Source organism: Hylaeus anthracinus, unplaced genomic scaffold (assembly GCF_026225885.1).
Source record: "Hylaeus anthracinus isolate JK02 unplaced genomic scaffold, UHH_iyHylAnth1.0_haploid 0, whole genome shotgun sequence".
Taxonomy (NCBI): domain Eukaryota; kingdom Metazoa; phylum Arthropoda; class Insecta; order Hymenoptera; family Colletidae; genus Hylaeus; species Hylaeus anthracinus.
In genome coordinates, this window is record NW_026533254.1 from 1147712 (window position 1) to 1170764 (window position 23053).

General features: G+C 32.8%; 1 protein-coding gene across 6 annotated transcripts in view; it reads right to left on the bottom strand.

Annotated features, from left to right (window-relative positions):
- The window catches only part of LOC128891845 (uncharacterized), a 128580-nt gene that overhangs the window by 20733 nt on the left and 84794 nt on the right, over window positions 1–23053 (bottom strand). For 5 of the 6 annotated variants that reach the window (XM_054151839.1, XM_054151759.1, XM_054152171.1 and 2 more), the window contains 2 exons: window positions 10480–10693; window positions 2997–3131 (listed from right to left, as the gene is read on the bottom strand). In XM_054151839.1, the coding sequence (XP_054007814.1) occupies window positions 2997–3131; window positions 10480–10693 (349 nt within the window). Of the gene's footprint in view, window positions 1–2992; window positions 3132–10479; window positions 10694–23053 lie in introns of all 6 variants that reach the window. The other variant, XM_054152081.1, reaches the window with a different exon arrangement.

Sequence of the window (23053 nt, forward strand, 5' to 3'; positions counted from 1 at the left end):
ACCTATATGACTACAAACATGCAAATCCTTTAATAAACACGCTAGGATATTACGAAACAGAGTAAATATCACTCAAAATTAGATTGAGGACTTTCAAGATGGTAAGTGACTCCTTATAGGAACAAAACTAATTCATTTCTTCGTATTTTTCACTGTTATCAGGTTTTTTGAAACTTTTTACCCTGCAACACACAAGAGAAACCAAGGAAAAAGAAACCCTCTAAACATCCGGGCGTCTAAGGCATGGGCTGGCTAGGTAGCCTTACTGACGAGTCTACTAGCGCAGCCACCACAATTATTATAAATAAAAAGTTATGACTACACCAAGTGCTTTGACACTTAAATTTAAGACTTCAGAATGTAGAGTTAATCGATTTATGCAGTGAACGGCTCAATTACAACCAATTGTATATCGCATGCCCGTCGGCGCGAGTCTCCGAAGTTAGTTTATTGCGGGGTTGTATCAGGTTGTCTGGAAAGTTCATGCCGATTTTTGGTAGGTAGTACAGGTCTGAATATATTGGAATGGTTGGAAACAAATGACATGTATAGATCCCTTAAAAGGTGGAAAGGTTGTGGAACAAGATTGTATATACCTATTGTAAGTCAATAAATATAAATCAAAATTTAAATGTGCCTTTGAATTTTTCTTAAAAGTTGGAACAAACTTTCTGCACAACCATATACTTATACTTTCATTTGGTGACCAGATGATCGAAGGTCTGCAAGAATCATTAGGTTCTTCGCAGGCCAAGAAGTTAAATTATATCTGAGTGTCCAACTCCGTGTCACCATTTCTACCTGCCACCATCACTTCCACCCTCATTAAATTCCCAAAAGCGACTATACCGACGAGGAAAAATGGACAATACACCACGAGAGACTACAGCGAATCTCTGAAGAGAACGCATCGTGTGGAAAACTCAGCTTCTGATTATTATAGCGAAGCGTGCAATTTACGCGTAATCCCTTTGGCAGTGCTTGCGAAGACTGAGCGTACAAAACAATCATCTTTGTAAAACTTACAGGTGTGGTGGCGTATTGAAATTAACGGGCTGGATTAATGTATCTCAGATAATGAAGAACATACGGTTTAAATAATAAAGTAATAAATTTAAATAAAATTTAAGTAATAAAAGGTATATTAGTTTACAAACGATTATTTTTTTTTTCTTTTATCTTTTGTGAGGAAGTGTATTGACGCTCAAAAGTAATCGTAGTGTTGTTGGTGTCTGCGCAGTAAAAAGTAATTGAAAAACCAGCAACACTCTCGGGACGAGCTGATATTTCAGATTCTCGGCGTAAACGCAACGCGTTCTGAAAAATGTTAACGAAGCACCGCTGCATTAATATTCAGCTGCGTTTCATATTCATGTAGATGGCTGAAGCGCAATGCGATACGCGGGTAGATGAGCAGGTAGCACAAAGTGCGTAGAAGAATATTGACCTATCTAGAATGCACGATGCGAGACTCGCGCTGTTGCATACTTATTGTCAGATCGACTATCGAACTCGCATAACATGTTCAGCCAAACGCCTACTTCCTGTATACGCCTTTGGCACGTGAATTCTAGCGTTGCGACGCGCTGTTTACTATTGCGAAATCAATGACATCTGTTTGGTCAGGTGGACACAATCGGCACGTGGTCACGCGAGTCACAATACGTGCAATTACTTTCGTTAAGAGCAACCAGTATTACCAAATTTGTCGTTCTTCTTTATTTTTGCTTTTTTTTGCGAAGACATGTGTCTCCAAAGTGGCCTGACCGAGAAAAAAACGAGTATCGCGCTTATTGGACTGTCGCAGGCAATTGTTTATGAATTGTTGGGAATTGAATTAAACAGCAAAGAAGGGGAGAATTTTGGATTAATTGTTCTAATATGAAAGTTACGAATATTAATAAAAATATAACTACTTAGTTAATCAATATCGAGACACAAAGCTCCCGTTAAATGTAATTTTCACTGAACTTCAGTTTTCGTATATATTATTGAATGAATATGCAGGTATTACTTTTTTAATTGTTATTATAGTTATCACAATACGTGCATAATAACGAGTTTTGTTCCTGCATTGGTTCAGTTTAAAATTTAATTTTATTCCGTGATTACTTCTCAATGTTATATTTAATTTAACGATTTATAGGGAAGTTATTATATTTGCCCCTAAAATGAAAAATCGATTTCTTTTTTTTTTTTAATTTATGTTATAGTTAAATACAATTACGGTGTGGCTTTCAATTTGTTGACGATCTTCGAACGTGTCGCAATTGTAATTAATCCACAACAGCTCATGGAACATTACATTTTATGCACCGTTAAAATAAACAAAGGAATTCTAATCTATTTTTGTTTACTTTTAGAAAACATAAAGTTTCATTGAAAACGTGAAAATTAAAGGACTTCTGGCGAGACTATGCACATGTGACTGTGGACTCCATCGAAAATCTAGAACGAAACTATTTTTTAAACTGGAAAGCATCGTATCGTATGAAAAAATATCTTTAAAGATCGTTCTAAAAGAAGATACTATGGATACTGATGGATATGAACTTTTTTTATGTTATTCTTGTTGGCAATAGGTTTTTATTTAATGCATCACGTTGCATATGCGCTTCGCGTCGCGTCCTTTTTCCTTACTATGTAATATCAGTTTGTAATTTAACTTTCCATAAATAAATTATACGTATTAAACGAAATACGCGTAAAATCTGTCAATTTTTCAATATTAGCTATTCATGACTGAAGTTACCGATTATCCCATGTACCTATTACAACAATAATTCCTAAACCTGTTTTTCTTTTTAAGCCTCTAGGTGTAACCCTGTGATATATCATGGAAAACTCTGAAAATTTCAACTTTCTCCAGGCTTTCCGTAATCTTATCATCGGAATTTCATAAAATCCCGTGACCGACATTTCTCGCGACGGCTCTTTCATTGAATTGATAGTTGCTCAACGCGGCAGAAAGCAACAAATAGAGAAAAATTACCCACGTGTGTTGCGGGGGTGGCGTAGGCGTTCTTGATAGAGGGAAACTGGCAACTTCTCTCGTTACCGACAGCGAACGAATCGATCCGAATGTTTGGTCCGGCGATAAATTAGCACCAACACTCTGCACCATCCCGCTACTGAAACAGACCAATTCATCGATGTCAATTAAATTCATAGAGCACAAAATTAAAGAGCAGAACTTTCTCGCCTGTAACGTTCAAGTTTCCGCGCAATAACATTTACGAGAATTGTCTGGATTTAGGGTTTTTTGGGGAACATATGTTAGATTGCACATCGATGGCTGATAGTATGCATCTTTTATGTCCACTTTTAGTGTTCCTAAGAAAACATTGGTTTAAAGATTTAACGATACTTTAAAATTGAATTAAGCCATATAATACGTGTGCTATAAACCATCTATGCGCGATGTAACATATGTTTCGTCAAGAAACTAGTAGATCGGTGTACAATCACCCAACGTTTTTCAAAGATAATATTTATTCAAAAACCGAACATGAAAATACACTCAGAACATGTCAGAATGATTATTCTGAAGCATATTTGCCTAATACTATACATTGGATTCATGTAGAGTAGTTTCGTTCCTTAAACTTGATTTGCTACAGTTAAAAAGAATACCTATTTAGTATTTTCGACAGCTGTACGAATCTATAAACTTTCATCAAAATCAAATCTCTGATTTTAACTAAACTTAATTTTGGTCTAACTAGGTATAAATTTGCTATTCCTTAGATATATCTACTTCAAATTCTACCTCTACTTGTCTTAACTTTCACGAATGGTGTATCCTAAGTAATTAATTACCGCTTGTATCGTGCTAGTACAAGATACACAATCGAGAATGAGAAACGTCAAAATCATGTTCAACAAGAGAAAGTTGTGCTGTTCCGGCACGCGTTAATTTTGTACTGTGATTGTTTAGCATGCATTCCCAACCATGGTCTCTGGTCAAATTGTTTCTGCCACTGAAATCTATTTCCTTGTCACGCGATTCAAACGGATGACGGCAGCGATACGTGAAACGATTTATTATTAATTACGTCGGTTTGCCAAAACGGAGTATAAGTAACGTATATTGCTCGTGTTGAATTGTTTACACAAATAAACTAGAGGTGCGTTAAGTTCTAACCAACGGAAGTAGATTCAATATCGCCGTTACTCCCTGAGTGGAATAATTTGGGACTCGCTATACACTTATTAACAAAAGTTAACAAAATTGTTGTTATATAGAGGCATTTTGGTATGCAAATATATGCACAATTACTGCAATTAGATACTTCAAAAATGTAAGTTAGATGATAAATAAGTACAGTCAGTGTAATAAGTATTCGTACAGCAACCAGTTTAAAATAAAAGTAATAAGAAAAGAAACGAGAGGCTAACATTAAAAGTTGATTTAAAACTTAATTTACGCAAAGTCTATTCTAAAAATATGTAGGAATGTTGGCTAATTATTTCTTCCCCTGAAATTTATTAATAAAATAAATACATGAAGTTTTATTTTGAATTGGTTTCTGTACGAATACTTATTACACTGACTGTGTAAATGTCCCATGAATTTTTCAAATAAATATTTGCAGAGGTATTATTTACATCAACGTAGTAGACGGAAAGGAAAATATTTGCGATAAAAGTTAGAAGAAATATTAAATGTGCACTACCATTACTAAAGTTACACAAGTAAGTTGCAGAATAAATAAATATCCTTACTCCGTGGATTTTTCGAATAAATATTTGCAGAGATATTATTTATACCAAAGTAATAGATTAATTAGGTAATTTAATCTTCAATTTGATTCCACTTTTCAAACATGAAATGCATGGAACAGCCGTTGGAACGGTCTCGAAAAGTAATATACCAAGGTTTGGATCGATATGGCTCCCATGGCAGGTAGGAACTTCTACCTATAGCGACTCCCGTCTGGAACGCGATGGAAGGGAAAATATTTGACAGAAGTGGATAGTTATCGATATAGAGGAACTGGCGAATTGAACCTATTGCAAGAAATTCTCTGAAGAGTATCATCTTCATTGTAAAAATAATTCACAACAAAAGAAACTTCAACGTGGGTACGTGTATTCTTATCGTTTTGAGAGATTTATATTATAATATTTTGTAACATTTCGAATACGTTGTACCTCGGCAGAATTCAAAATTCGTACAATTAGTTTTGCACCACAGACTCTTGTACTAATGTTTAACGGTAACCTTTTGTATAAACAATTACTGACGAGAAAAGTAGTGCAGATCAAGTATAACAAAGTTAGGTCGTGGCCCTTTCACCTTTCTTTCAAGTGGGTGGAACCTTATTAGTATATAGGATGGTACGATTAAATACTAATGAAATGCAATAAAATGCTGATGTGTTAACAATCAAGGAGAGAAAATGTGACTTAGGTTTATCTACGTAACGTTATTGGTCCTACGTATTAGCCGTGCGACGACTTATCAAATTTTACAGTGTAAGATAAAAATTAATTATGGTATAGTCGAGTATCAACGATTTACGATATTTATCGTCTGTCATTTCGGATATGGATGGATAAACTGGATTAAAAATTGATTTTTTATATTGTTTAATATTTATATAGGAATGCAAGAATTTTATATATATATAAAATATAATATAAACAAATTATATATAACTGTAATAAGAAATGAATACAATTACTATGGCAAAATTACATTACATTATATATATATAATGTAATATATACAAAATATATATAACTGTAATAAGAAATGAATACAATTACTATGGCAAAATTATGGCTAAATGAAATGAAGTGGATATAATTCGTTTGTAGATAACTTCGTATATAGAATACAAAACATAAAGTGTAGAAATTAATTCGATACCTCCATAATAAATCATTTATAACTCTAGTTTAAACAGATAATGCGTATATATTCTCTCTATATATATATGTATTATGTATATACAATATAAATAATAAAATAATTGCAATTAATAATTCATTAAATATTAATTTCATATAAATAATATTAAAAAAACATATATATATATATATATATATATATATATATATATATATATATATACATATATATAATGTAATATAAAAAATCAATTTTCAATCTAGTTTATCCATTTAGTTGCGTAAGAATTTTTTTCAAACAAGCAATGCAAGTAAATAAATTAATTTCTTATTACAGTTATAATAATATATATTAACATATATAATAACATGTAATAATAAATGAATTGATTAATTGCATTGCTTGTTCGAACAAAAATTCTTGTATTACATGAATCTTCTTCATGTTACCATGAAGTGCCCCTTGACGTACTGAAATAATGAAATCTACGTTCGAGAAAAATTTGTGCGATTGATTTGGTTCCGGTCCTTACCGTATAACGGCAAAAGCGAGCATTTCGAGATTCAGAGTTATGAATTATTCAAAGCGCGGTGTCGCGGCAGGATGTCGAAGTTGTAGCTGCCAAACCGACTTCCCCTTCGTCGCTAATGCATTTTCTCTCGCCGAATTGGCGAAGTTTCTGCGTGGAAAAGTTTCCGGGAACTTGTTAAACCGATGCGTCCCCCCGCCCCTCTCCGCTCTCCTAGCTAATGACGTATCGATGGCGGATCGTTAACGAAACTTTTAATTGCGAGCAAACTGCCCTCCGTGCGGTGCACACGGTAGAGAGTCGATCGTTTCAATCGTGATTAAGAAAACTTGACTTCCGACAAATAGTTTGAACAGCGAAGTAGGGAACCTATTGGCATCGAAAGACCGCATATCGGTTTGCGAGACTGTGCAACCGACAAGATGATTTTACCATCTTACGTTTAGAAATCCAATTAAATCTCCGATTTGTGAGCAAATTATGAAATTTTTCAAATAAGATCATTTTCACGTCGAATGATCAGTGCTTAACCCATCATCCGTCAATGTCACATTTTTCGAACAAATTTCCACACACAGGGACAGTTTTTCTACATAGTATACTATAGTACATACCTCCAATGTCCCGAAAATGGGATTGGCTTTAATTTCTATATTTGAATAAAAACAATAGCAATTATGGCAAAATTATGGCTAAATGAAATGAAGTGGATATAATTCGTTTGTAGATAACTTCGTATATAGAATACAAAACATAAAGTGTAGAAATTAATTCGATATTAATTCGTTATAACTCTAGTTTAAACAGATAAACTTACTCATCATTTTGATATATTAAAGTACCAATCTTCTAAGTCTTCTTATCGCAACGACCTGATAGCCATTACAATGCGTCTATATGAACTTTAGAAGCTATGAAATTTTACTTACTATTATGCTCCCACAATCATCATAATTATCCCACTTGTATTCTGTTAAAAGAACAACAGTAAGCAAAATTTGTTGGATACTGAACTTCATACATGTAGATACATGTTAATGACCATCAGGTTGAGACATATTGTTAAATTATTTTCTTATTCATCTTTTTTCATTTACACCCTAAGAATATTTGTGTTACTTTTCAGTACTTCATGTTAAATGGGAAAACAAAACTTCATTTTTTTCGTTTCAAATAACTGCAACAGAAATACAACTTCTGAACGATTTTATTTTCTACACACTGTTCAAAGGATGCCGAATACATAAGGCTATGAACATTTTGAGATTGTACAAAAATACATTATTTGAAAATGCTATTTTCATAGCTGCTGGTAGTGATTTTCGCGTGAATGCCCTCCCGAGACAGGGAATATCGACTGTCTCTTTACGTAGCTATGACCGTTCACTGAATATAGCCTTGTATAAAGTATGAATGAAACAGAGGGTGTATTTTTAGTAGTAATGACCTTTGGCGACTGACTATCCCTGCTCTTATTTCCAACACGAATAAATTAAACGTTTCCAAGCGTTCTCGACGGGAAGAAACTTCGAGGACAGGACCTAATGGACTCCATTTTCTTCGCGAGAATCCCAAAAATAGCGCTCTGAAATTTTCTTCATTGCAAGCAAGATACAAAGTGCACCAAGATACCATAACTGTACGTAGAATATTAAAATAAATGGCAAAATGTTCTACAGCAATATTGTGTATGATTTAAGGACACATTTTAGGGTAAACATCTGAAAAGGAAGTTTCTTTGTGAATTAAAAAGGAATAACTGTAAGTTGTACAATAATATACGTTTTGTATTTAACGATATATATCTTGAGAAGCACATACAAATTTTTGTGTGTTATTCTGTGTGTTATTTTTGTGCGTTAAAAATTGTTTTGATTCAAGTTTTGAGTGGATCGACAATGTAATTACATAATGGACACCAAAATCCGTAGTTTTTTTGTTTATTTTGTTAATTCGTAACCTCGACGATGAGTGATCTACAAACATATCCATATACACGACTTTCCACGTACAATTTTGTATTATAAAAAATTATTTGTTATCGCCGAATAACAATATTAAGACATTAATACATTATCCTCTTAATACATTACTTTTTTAAAATTCGTAAAATATGCTTCATCTTTAGCACCCTGAACTGAGTTCCATCTTTAAACTTTTGACTGCAAAGGACGTACATATAGTATATGTATACGCCCTCAAGAAATGGGACCAGAGAAATGTTTATATTCGTTAAATTCATTTTAAAAAATATCAACTTATAGGAGATGATGAGACGAAACTTTTTTATAGGTACAATTTATTCGTAGGACGTTTAATTTCCGAAAAAAAATTGAAAAGCTAGAAGTTTGTTGCAAAAATTGAATTTCAGGAAAAAGGTCTTCTAAGTTTTCAATTTGTATCTCTGAAAGTAAACGTCGTATGAAGGAACTGTACATATAAACAAGTTTCATTTCGCCATTCTTTGTAAGGTGAATCTTTGATTGTTCGATTGTTGTTTTTTTTTATTTAAGACAATTCCAACAGGATGAGCCCATTATGAGATCTGAGTTCAAAGGTCTTTTAAGTTCTTAATTTTCATTTTTGAGACTAAACGTCCTATGAATAAACTGTAAATATAAAAAAGTTGTGTTATCATTCCATATAAGCTGATATTTTTGTTAAATTCATACCTCTACGTCCATTAGAATTTCCAACAAAAATCGTCCCGCGGTCAAAGGGTTAAACGACAAGAAAACATTGTCAAGAATAAAGTTCATCGAGATCAACTAGTAGACATAGTATCTCCTTCAGTAAAAGTCAGCCCGAAATGACCGTTTTAAGCACCGTTATTCGCGCGTGCATGTTTTACTAATACAAACGTGCCACCAACACGATGGAAACGGCCTGAAAAATTGATAGAGCGTTCGAAACTACTGTCCTGGATAAACGTAAAACCCGAAACCAATATAACTCGAAAAATACGATCGAAACGTGTACCACTCGTAATATTATACAACATGCCGATGCTATTGTGAAAATGACTACTTACGCGGATCTGAAACCATTACGCGAGACGTTTCGAACGTTGCATGTTTACATGCAGTTTTGAAATAGAAGAGGAAACGATTTGCATCTGTTTATGTGGCCTAGGAAATGCACATGTGTACGTAATAATACAGGTACGAATATCGCATGAACCAAGAATCGTAAGAGTTGCGAATCAACAGCTGTTCGCTCTCAACAATTCAATAATGAAAACTGAAGTTGGAATCATATACAAAAACATTTAATAATAGAAGATCGATGAAATCTACATATACATTCCCTTTCCAAGGGGTAATATTGTAATGTCGAGTTAAAACAACTATTAACTTTTAAAGATAATTAAATGAGGTAGGTTCAATTTTTTAAACCTCAATTTTAATTTAATTTAACCGTTATATAAAATGATTGTATTCAATAAATCATACAAATATTTGAATATTGTATTCTTTTTTATGATACTGGTAGAAATAATTGTATCGTCGTTGAGTGTAATTATTCGAATAAAATTAAGACCTCCAAGTATATGAAATAATAATGGACATTATAATTCAATTCCTACTGGGTCGCATTTTTGTATAGTTATATCTAATAATCAATGCTACAATATTTTTAAACTTCAGAGTAGAAGAAGTATAATCACTATTGCCCTCAAATTTTAGTGTGGAAGCAGTATAATCAATGGTACAATATATTCAAACTTCAGAGTACAAGAAGTATAATCACTGCTGTTATCAAATTTTAATGTAGAAGTAGTATAATCACTACTGCTTTTAAATTTTGGTGTACAAGTAGTATAATCAATGCTACAATATTTTCATACTTTAGAGTAGAAGAAGTATAATCACTGCTGTTATCAAACTTTATTCTACAAGCAGTATAATCAAATGTACGTTTTATCATTAGACGCAACTAAACGAGGCTGCCTGGATGCGCTAATCAAATCTCAATAGTGGAACGTTACAACGAGCTTCGAATTTGGTATCGTTATAATAAAAATTCAAATTTGCACGAAGAATCGAAGATGAAGGTTGAACAGTTTTGGTGATGATTATAAAAGAGATCTCACCTGACCGAACCCGAGGTAACCAAGAATGGCATCGGTGTTGGGCATGGACTCAGAGGCGAGCTGCTCACAGAACTGCGAGTGCTGCTTAGCACAGAGTGTGGACATTGCGGTGGACCGGTATGCGTACCGCCAGATATGTTTCCACCTTTACTCGAGGAACGACCTTTCAGACAAGGGATTTTCGACCATCCGCTAACATCCTTGCCTGACATCCCTGCGAACAAACACGTTTGTTAGCTGTGATTATTGCTGTTATTCAGGCGAATTCATTTTTATTTTACATTTTAACATGCTAGTCTACGTCTGAGGAATATATGTAGGCACATATTATACCTTAAAACATAAATACAAAATAATGTGTAACAATTGTAATAGAAAATATATTATAAAAAAAGAATAACAAAAATTAGTTTTGAAAGAAAGAGAAACGTTGTAATGTCTAGTCTTATTATACGTATTATTTTCTCTCTTTAATTTTGTTTCTTATTTGTTTGTTTTTATTTACGAGCATGAAAGAGTGTTTTTGATATTCCCCTGTTTTATACATCATTCTAATTCGATATACTTGAAGACATCGATAAGAAAGGTGTAGTTGTAGTAATGTTTCCGTTTTTTCTTGTTTTTTTTTATTACAACCTTTGGTTATTAGCGACAGTTTCTTATGAGGTTTTCTTTTGTTTTTTCTGAATTGAGTGCAATATGAAGTATAACAAAGTGGCTGACAAGTTCTCGGTCTCGATCACAAATGCGAAAGAAAAGTGACATAGCAATGGACAAATTGAGAGACCTACACTAAGAACTATTGGGACGTTCCACCTTATTCTGTAGATTTAGCTACGTCTTTTCCCAATACGAAAACTTTTCTTGTTAGTCATTGTTTGCCTTCTGATCGAGAAATGATTGCAACGGAATGGGGATAACGATGCCAGAAGGTCTCAAAGAAAAATGTATTTCAGTTTTCGAGGATTGCGTCGAAAAGCAAAACCATACATAAAAATTATAAATAAGTTTGAATTGTTACATCTAGAACTCTTCAGGCCACTCTGAATAGTACCTATAGCCTGTACCGACGACCGGTAATTAAAATTTGCATTAGTCGATTTTATAAATGGTTTCCCAGGCACTTTCTACATGCGCACTTTGAGCAATTTATACACCGTTTATACATTATTCATCAGAAGTATCGCGCAGGGCTTGTTAATCTTACAGCACCGGCCTCTGTTGCGCGGAACGCCTGCTAATAAAATGCGGCTGGTAAATTAAAATTTTTTTAACGTCGGAAGCGGAAGCTTGGAATACGACTGAGCGACCTTGACCATAGAAAATTTTTGCGGAGCAGCATACGAAATGCCAGGTCGTCGCGGTGAACGATAACGGGAGAGGTTTTTAGTTTCACGACGAAAGCTACGCTACTGGTCGAACTGACGCGATATATATCAATGATACTCGAGTAAATTCAATATTAACCCATTGCGGTCGTATGTCTGCTCTCAGCCACCACAGCAAAGAACCATACTAATTTTATATCGTATTCCGCAAACTGAAAAGATTTAAGCCGTTAGACAATAGTAATAGATTTTAAGATATTAGTGTAATAATAGATTAATGAAAAGATTAATGAAAAGATCGTTAGTAATTATATTAATTTATACAAGAATATACAGTGGGTGTAGAAAGTATTCATACACCAATCAATTTACAAAAAAACTATGTAAAATTGTAATTTATTAACTTATTTTTTATAAACAATGACATTCTAGATATTCTCGGAAATCTCCAGAATAGATAGATTACAAAAAAAAATAGCTATTTATGTAAGCTGCGAAATTAACAAGAAAAAAACAATTAATCGATGGAAATGTTGAAGCAATAAGTATTCGCACAACTGTTTAGTACATAAAACTTCGTTAAAAAAAAAGGAAACTTACATTAATTTACAAGTATATGATACTTCCTTCGTAGGATTTCCTTTTGATTTTATAATTATTGCAACTCTTCTAAGCGTTAAATTAACTAAATTATTAGTTATTCAAAGTGGGATCTTTTTTCATTCCTCTATTAGAACCATTTTTTAAAAGTACTTTACTGGAAATTTGCAATAAACTAATGTGTTTACGTTACAAACTCTACTGTAACTGGTTCGTAATAAGAATCTTACAAATATTTATCGCTTCTATACTTTTACCCACTTTTCTCATTTTTTTTTTGTTAATTTCACAATTTATATTAACTAGTAAATATTGTTTGGACTATATCTATCTTAGAGATTTCTGACACTATGTAACATATCATTGATTATAAAAAAAAAGTTAATAAACTAGAATTTCACACAATAGTTTCTTGGGAAATTGATCGGTGTACGAATACATTCTACACCCACTGTATGAACCAATGAGCGAAATATGTACATGTTAAATTTTTTAAAGACAAATATATTGAATATTGTTATTTTTTTTTGTAACAGATTGTAATAAATACCAAATAGTCAAAAATACTTGGTAGACTTTCGAAATAATATTTTACAAATTGTGTTTAAGTGTAATTAGGCATTCTGGTTTCTCAAAATATTTCAAAAACGATACTCCAAAATGGCAAGAAGAAAGTGACCGAAAGATACCATATGACGGAGAACTATAAAATATCATTTTTACATAAAAACATTACATTAAAACAGATTATTGTGTAAATACATATTTAAAGTCCACAAAAGAAATAATATTAGGTGGACTGAAAAGCAATGTCGTTTTTGCAGGGTGAAAGTATTGATTGGTAAGTATCGATAGGTACCAAAGTCTGACATCGTAGGTGGTAAGTATTGATAGGTAGCAAGATCTGAAGTAGTTTTGCACCAGTGTTTGATATGAATATCTTTGAAATGGTTACCAAATCATACGAATACCATTTAATACCAAGTATAGATACCTATACGACAATTGTTTAACTTCATCCAAGTCTAATGAGAAAATCAGAAACTGCAAGCGATATACAGAAGATAATATTTTATTTGAATATATTTGAAAGCGAATCATGACATAGGAAAGAATCAAAAGCAATGTTCCACAAATATTATTTCTACGAATATGTTCGTTTCGCGGTGCTTAAAAACAGACAAGTCTATTTCAGAAAATATTAATTTTACTTTTTTGACGAGGTTTGGCTATTCGTCGCGTTTGCATTGTGAGTGTATTCAAGTCTTTGTATTTTCTATTATGTATTATATCTCATAACTTTCATTTATATTCTAATTAGCAACTAAACTTCTATATTCTCCAAGTTAAAAAATGAAAACGTATAATTGATATGAGACTCTTGTGTATACGTAAGAATTTCCTAATAAAATAAGCGTTCGATAATTAAACGATAAACATATCGATACTATGTCCATTGGAAAGGAGGGCTAGGTGCATGACTCTCTGGTGGCGAGTTCCAGAGGTACCGTTAAAAACGCTAATAATTATTAAAATCGATATTCGCCGACCTATTTATGGAAATATTGACAGGAATACTCCATTCTATACACTTACATATAATATGGTCCAACGAATCATTGGATTTTAATAAGATCTAAAACCCTAAGGCGAAAATATTGTACGAACTATGTGATTTTATCATTTATGATTTAAATGTTTCGTAAAGAATACAGTCTGTACTATGACAAAAAATAATTCTGTCTACATAATCGTTCTAACAATACGTGACCAAATATGAAAATAAGCATTGAAATTTGAATGAAATTATGGTAACTCGGAATTAAAATCTTATCTCGAAAGAATTAAGCACAATCGTTGCAATTTTTCAGTAACATAAGTTCAGAAGTTTGAAGTCCAGTTTTCGTTAAAAATTTGTCACTTTTAAATGGAAACATTCCTTTGTAGGTTATCGCTTCGTGAAAATAAAGTAAACAATTGCGTCTCGGTCCGAAAGATTGCACATTGTTGCATTACCTAACACACGGAATCTTTGGACGATGATTTTTCCGTTGCAAAAATGAATTTTTGCAGGAAATACTGTTCTCTTGTCGAATTGTTCAAGAATGTTTTCGATTTACTTTCCATCGCAGGCTATGAAAGGTTTACGGTTAGACGAGTAAAAAAGACAAACGGGGCAAACGACTGTTCAAGGAATAAGTCGATATTGTACCATCGAGACGAATCGAGTACACAATAAGGGCCAAAGAAATACGACGAAAGTTCCGCGTATTGGAAAGCCACTGAAGGTAGACCGGACGAAATCGCGGAATGAGGATTTCTTCGATACAAACAAAACTGATATGCAACCGCCTACGGTGCTTTTTACCTCTCTCGACTCCCTACATCTCAATAAGTTCGTTCAATCACAGAATCGAGTAGCCCGATAAAGGAAGGGAATTTGTTCTCGATCGATTCACGAATACCTCCATTTCGCAGTTGTGGCCCATCAAGATTTCAATTGGATATCGAACAATTATGTCGATGTACAAGTGCAATATTAACCGCAACGGCAATTTTTTTTTTTTCATTAGGCTATTAAACCCCCTACGGAGTTATTAGCAACATGCTCATTGCTGAGCATACTAGCAATTAAATTATAATTAAATCAAGTCACATTATAGTACACACATTACAGTATTACACAAAACTTAAACTTATGTTAGATAGAATTACTAAATACAGTCAGTCCCATAAATATTCGTACCCTCTGTGTTTATTTGAAGGAACTTGTCTAAACTAAATGATTCGTTTGATATTTCCAAATAAATTTTTCCAAGTATTTATTTGAAAACATCAAACCTATTATTTAATATTTAGGCAAAATTCTTTAGTAGACGTAGAGAGTACGAATATTTATGAGACTGACTGTAAGAGGTTATGAGACAGTATTACCTGATACAGTAAAGTCTCCATAAATGCACAAACTCGGGACTGAACTAATGGATTTATGGTAGACTTCGTACATTCTCTGATGTTTTGCCGACAAGCTTCGAATGTAGAGAAGGACGGCGAATAAAGGAAAGGACGGAGCGAAAACACCACGGTATGTCACGGTGTGAGACAATTGAATGCAACGGTGAAACTTTTTGATTATTAACTTTTTTGTTGTAAAACTTTTGCCATCATATTACTGACATTTTTCTAATTAAAATGAGACCAAACACGATATAATTCGGACGATATTTACCATGCAATTTTTTTAGTTAGTGTATGTGATGCATAATAAGTTGTTACAAGCAAGTATGTTGTGAATTACGTCGTGTTTTGTCTCATTTCAATTAGAAAATGTAAGGAATATGATGGTAAAAGTTTTACATCAAAAAAGTTAATAATAAAAAAGTTTCACTGTTGCATTAAATTGTCTCATAGAGTAATCCGATTCCGGATCATGTTTACACTGCTCGGCGATCGAACTCCGGGACCCCTCAAGAGGTGTACTTCCCGCGGTGGAGATGGTTTCAGTGCGTTTATGGTAGATATATTTGTGCATTTATGGAGACTTTACTGTAATAGATTAGGAACAATATATACTTGCGACGATAAACCATGAGATTTGAGAAACTTAAATATAATTAGTAATGGCTAAATCATTGGTTTGCTCAGGAATACATCTATTGTACGAGGCGGATAAAGCTTTTATAAAAGTTACGAATCAAGTTATTCTTATTGCAATTAAGGATTCGGCATTGTCCTATTACATGGTTGAGATCCTGTTCTGAACAACCACACTGGCAGGTCGAATCATCGACAAGTTTAACTCTGAGAAGGGAGGCGGCTAGATGGTAATAATTCGAACGACATCTGTTTACTCAAGTAACAAATTCCCTAATATAATCCTTGTACGCTAACCAAGCGTTAGAAAAAGGATTGTAAAAGGATTTGAAGTACTTAACTCCTTTAAATTCACCATCATCCAGTATTTGCTTTTCGTTGTAACAGCAATTGCTTGAAAATGTTATCCTTCGAACAGACATTTTACTTGCTCGCACGTTTGGCGAATACCTTCTAACAACTAGAGCAATCTCTTAATGATTCTTGACGTCAGTTTCGTAACGTTCCAAATAATTAGTAAAATAACTAAGACATACGTTTATCGATTTAAACACAAGCGTTATTTAACGTTTCGACACTAGATTTACGTTACTAACAAAATATACGATTATTACAATTAAAATAGGAATTCTACGTGACATGCAAGTTTGGACACTAATGTGTTTTTTTTTTTTATATATCCTATCTAATGTACAACAAAAAAGAGAAAAACATAGGATACAGATATATTAATTATTACGTGGTCCTTAATACTTACAAATAGTGTGATGATCAAGTTTTGCAAACAGTCCATATAAAAATGTATAAACACATATAATATACAGGGTGTCCCAGAATTAGTGTAAGAACCGAAAATTGTGGTTCAAAATCGTCTCAGCTACTCCCATTTCCGGTTCTTACACTAATTTTTGAACGCCTTGCATAATATTCCATACATTTGAAATTATTAGGTATTTAATAGGATTGAACTAATAATACTTACATGTTAATTTTAGTACCATCAACATATTTATTCATAATAATGCGGATTGTATTTATGGCAAATGAAAATATTGGTCAATCTATGAAAATATGTACAAATGGAAAAATATATAAAATATCAACAATAATATACGTGTTACACCGTTCAGAAGGTAAGACATACTTTCATTTAAATTTCAATTCTTTGTCTGTATTTGGGTAAATTTGAGTTTCCATAAATATTCGCAGTCTAGTAATTACATTATCCTATATACATTCTTTTTATTAAAAAGTTACTTTCAGTTCGCAGTTTTTTAGTGTGAATACCGTTTCCCTTCAATATAATTAGTAGACTGCGGATGTTTACGGATTTAGGGCAAATGAAAATATGGAAAAATATATGAGAATGTGCAAAAATGCAAAAATATATAAAATAACAACAATGATATACATGTTGCACCGTTTAGAAGATAGAATAAACTTTTATGTAAGCTTAAAGTCTTTTTCTGTATCTATGAAAATATGAATTTGTAGAAACATACGCAGTCTATTCATAATATTATATTAAAAAATGTTTCGTACGATTCGAAGGTAATTAAAACTTTTAAACCATCGTTCCTTCCAACCGAAAGCTTTTCATTACGAAAGTTTACGTTTCGCCGACTTCAGTTGAATATAACTTTTAATAGAAAAGAATATTAATTCATCCTTCGTGCAACCAAACGTTACCGACGAAGAGATGAAAAAGTAGACAAACAAAATTCAACGTTGCGTAATCACCGAACAATCGTTACTCGGTGGAGGAAATTTTCCAATCTTAATAAAAAAAAAAAACCAGAGTAGCGTTCAACTACTTATGGGTTAAAAGCAAATCTGACCTACTTCCACCGATTGTGAGATGTTTGCAACGTCGCTTCCGCTACATTAATCGCCTTTCGTCCTAGCTCCACTTCTACTTTGCGTTCCTCGACAACAATACTAACAGACAGCTTTTATGCACATGAATGCTCACCTTTTGTGTAGAACAAATTTTGTATAACTCAACGGGTACCTCGCAAATTCAACTTTGCAAATCTGAGAAACTCTACCGATGCGTAATATTATTGCATTAAACAGGATGTTCCTGAACTGTTTAGTTTCACTTTTATTAATTATCCTGTTGTATATAATGATACAATTTTATATTAAAATTTCGATCCGAAAGCTCGTGCTGTGCAATATTTTCGAAAATTGTTAGTTTTTGTAAAAATATTGAAACGCAGATAATTTGTAGCATTTAGAAAAATTCATTTGGTCTGTTCAGTTCGACTTTACCAGCTTGTATTATTAATCCTAGGCTATATAATGATAAAATTTTGTATTAAAGTTGAATATACAAGATCATGTTGTGTAATATTTTCGAAAATAGAGAATAGTTAGAATTTAGTTTCGATACAAATATTTAAATGTAGAAAGTGTGTAATTTTGAGGGATGAATTCAGCATTTAGAAAAATTCATTTGGTCGAATAATAAAGTAAGTACTTACATGTATGCAGCAAAAAGTGTAACGTAATGTAAAGTATAACGAGATTATAGTTTACCATATGTTTTTCAACAATGTCTGTAATAAGCTGTAGTTGAATCAATTCGGTTGAAGAAATATTACAGCTGTATTTCTTATGTTCAAAGGAACACGTCTAAGTTCATGTAAATTCTTAGAACAAAATTCATGTACTACCTACTTGTCACACCCACGTACATTGTCGACTAGATTTCACCGACATTCTAATCGCGTAGAAGTTATTATGTAAGCCATACGAACAAGTTTTTTAGGTGTCCGCCACCGATTGTTCCGATTTTTGGATATGTTTTAAAGGACCGAGAAATAAGATATACGTATCTTTTTATATTGGCCCGTAGAGGAAAAATGAGTCTATAAATTTATTTTTTCAGATTTTTAAATACATACATTAAAGGCATTTGTTTAAAACAATTAAAAAAAAATATGGTTCAAAAAACTTTTTCTTGTTCTGAAATAATTTTTATTTGATACTTCCATGTCTTCACTATAAGCACGTGAAAGGTCATTTTCATCCGTTGCCTAGTTCAATAGCTATATTTTTTTGAAAAATCGGTAGCACAAAACTTTGAACAGCTGTAAAACCAACAATTTTCAAAATTTTTCAAAATCCTTTAAGATACATTCAAACATCACTAAAGACTACAACATATCCAAATTTCTTTGGTGTAGATTGAAAAGATACTACCATCCTGAACTTTGCAATAAATTCAATTAAATAAATACAAACTCGCATATTGTAATCACACTAAATAGTAAATTCTAGATTGTATGTAAGTAACTGAAACTTACAAACCATGCCACTGTAACACGCTAACCTAATTGCTTATAATTCTGTATGAGGATTAATTGTAATTGCTTAAATAAATAAATTAAAAAAAAAAAAAAAAAAAAAAATGTATAACGAAGACGTATACGTCATCTTGTGGAAAAACTAAAATTATTTAGTAAAACGTCGGTGTATTAGTATGTGGCCTGAAAGTTGTACGGCTTACAGAGGGTTAAGATATAATTTGCGAGGTAGCATCAGATTTTGAAGTAGCGCACGGCGAGCGACGCGACGTTAATCAAGAGTAATCTGCGTCGTCGTCATCGTTCTCGTACTATCAGGCAAATAAGGGGTGTCGGATAGCGTAGAAGAGATTAAAGGCCAAGGAAAACCGTGGATCTGTACGAATGGTGGTGGGATATCGTAAGATCGAGGGCAACAGATGTCATGGACCCCAATCGCGGTGCACGTCCTAGTTTACTAGGCACGTACAGTCAGGTACAGCGATGTCGTCCGTAGAGACGACATTCTCCATTCTCTTGCGCAGGTCCCGTTTAATGATTTATAATTTCCAAGTGACTTTATTCAATCCTGCACTCCCACCTGGCACGATTTTTACTTTGACATAAATGTCAAGGTGAAACAGTACGAATATCAACAAATTATAAATTACGTCTATTCTTGGAAATAAGTAGATACCCACCCCCGTGTTTAAAACGTTTAATATAATAGCCTATTCTTCGATATTTAAACTGCTCTTGAACTCAATATTTCGTTGAAGATTCAAGACGTTATTGCAAATATATTTGATCATCGACGACGATAGTATAAATAATTTTTGAAGATTTATCCCAGATGCAAGTATCGTTAGTATTCGAAGAGAGTTAAATGCTATGAAGAATAAATTCTGTGAAGATTTTAACAAGAATCATAATAACTTTGTAAGTTAATCATCGATAAACCTAATTTGAACATTCGTATGATATTTTGTCATCTGCGATAATTCCTACCTGCAATGTTTGTATTTGAACAGAGTTAAGTAACTCTGTACTCTGTATGCGTTATATTTAACGTTGTCTAGTTTAATAAAAAGAAAAGGTATAACTTTATATCATTTTTCATTAACAAAAACTTTTCTTTCTCGATGAGACTAAATACCACAACGATGACAATAATTATGGGGATAATAACAAAAACTAAAAGAGAACATCTACAATTAAGCATTAGAAAACATAAGGAAGAAAAAAACGCTCCAACTCATTTTTTTTAAGAAAGAAATGATAATAACTGAAAAAACGTGAAGTGCTCTTGAAGATAAATAGTCAATTCATCTAAATGGAATTTGATAATTCTTCCATTGGAAAAACATGACGTTGATCTTTCCTTACTGAATTCGGGGTTCCTTGCTATTTAATTTGTCCGAACTATGCCTGTTTTTCCTCAATTATAATCGAAATGTGATGCTACAATCCCAATTTCTTCTTCGGATGAAGCAAAATAATTTTTCCGTTGGCCGCCTCTCAAAATGAATGTAATAACGCGACTTTTTAACGAGAGCACATACACTCGAAACGTTATTAGTCAAATTACGAGTAATTGCACACAACGTCGTTGACTGAAATTGAATGTGTGTCAACGACGGAACAAAATCGGGGATTATTAATCTGATCTTGACCTCAAACGAGTACCGTGGAAAACGAGACCGAACGCGAAACGATGCTTAAGCAGCTGCTTTATTGATCGACGGATTCTAACATGACGACGGAATACGGATGACGAGGCTTTGGAACGTATCAGCAAGGATTCGTTAATCCTTTCGCTGCATCGGGGCTTCGTTACAATGCACTTGGTCCCTGCGGTACGGTCGGACGTGTGTTTCTGCCTTTGTAAGACTGCAATGTACATCGCGTTGTGCCAACATTGCAACCGTGAATCATGGTAATTTAATGGAAAAAATATTGGCACGAGGAACAGTAGAGTGTACCATTGCAAGGAACAATAGTCTGATAATGATTCGAACGAGAGTAAACGAGAGGGATCGCGAAGTAGAATTTCGAAACATTTTGATCTGCAAATCAGCAGTTGAATTATTTACAGTGGGCGTAGAATGTATTCGTACACTGATTAATTTCCTAAAAAACTTTTGTGTGAAATTGTAGTTTATTAACTCCTTTTTTTATAATCAATGATATTTTATATATTCTCGGAAATCACTATGATAGATATAGTCCAAACAACATTTACTAGTTAATATAATTTGTGAAATTAACAATAAAAGTGCGAAAAGTGGATAAAAGTATAGAAGCGATAAATATTTGTAAGATTCTTATTACGAACCAGTTGCAGTAGAGTTTGTTACGTAAACACGTTAGTTTATTGCTCCGTACGAATTAGAAAACATCAAATTTCCACTAAAGTACTTTAAAAAAAGACTCTAATAAAGGAATGGAAGATCATCCTACTTCGAATAACTAATAATTTAGTTAATTTAATGCTTAGAAGAGTTGCAATAATTATAAAATCAAAAAGAAATCCCACGAAGGAAGTATCATATACTTGTAATTTAATGTAAGTTTCCTTTTTTTTAATGAAGTTTTAAGTACTAAATAGTTGTGCGAATACTTATTGCTTCAACATTTCCATCGATTAATTGTTTTTTTCTTGTTAATTTCGCAGCTTACATAAATAGCTATTTTTTTTGTAATCTATCTATTCTAGAGATTTCCGAGAATATCTAGAATGTCATTGTTTATAAAAAATAAGTTAATAAATTAGAATTTTACATAGTTTTGTTGAAAATTGATCGGTGTATGAGTACTTTCTACACCCACTGTATATTGTCGTGAAGAATTTAATAACGTGTTGCAAACAGTATCGAAGGTAACAGTAAATTAACACATTCGCGCCCAGCAGATGTTTTACGTTTCTGTTATAATACCGTGTACTGGCTAAAATAATAAAATTCTGAAGCTGGACATCGCAAATTTGTGTCGTTAGAGCGAAGATAAAAATTACAAAATATGTTTTGAAATATCAATGTTGTAAACATGTAGTGTGTAAAATAAAAAGATTTTCATAACTTATTATAGAAACCAGAAATAGAATTGCGGTCGCGAATGTGTTAGTTACGGTATCGAGACGCTGATAAGTAGACTGCGAAATTTTATGCATTTATGACAAGTGCAAATATACGAAAATATACAAGAAGGCAAAACATACTTCAATTTACGTTTCTGTTCTCCATCTGTGTATATAAAAATATGAATTTGCATAAACGTCACCGGTCTAATAATAATATCATGAAAATATGGGGAAATGTATGAAAACGTCAATAATATACGTTACAATTTTTACTATAATTGCATAAACGCATTGTTTCGAATGAATACCTTGTTACTTGTCATCGGATAACATTCATTGATTCGATGTGAAGCTTTCATCAGACAAATTGGGGTTTTTATTCTATGAAATGAAACATGTTCACTGCATATCATAAATTCGAATTAATCTCCAGAAAAATAACATGTGCTATTACTGCAATTGCTGTCAACTCAGCAAATCCATTATATTATTATTATGTTTACGATTGCGATCAACTATCAGGTATCAGATTACATCTGTAGCGGTGTTCTGTTTTTAAATTAAATGCTTCACTCTCCTTAATGACAAAAGGATCGCGCATTATAAGAATCGTTAATGTTGATCAAATATTTCAAGATAGTACAGGATGTTTACAATCCATTAAAAGAATTACTTGTTTAGCA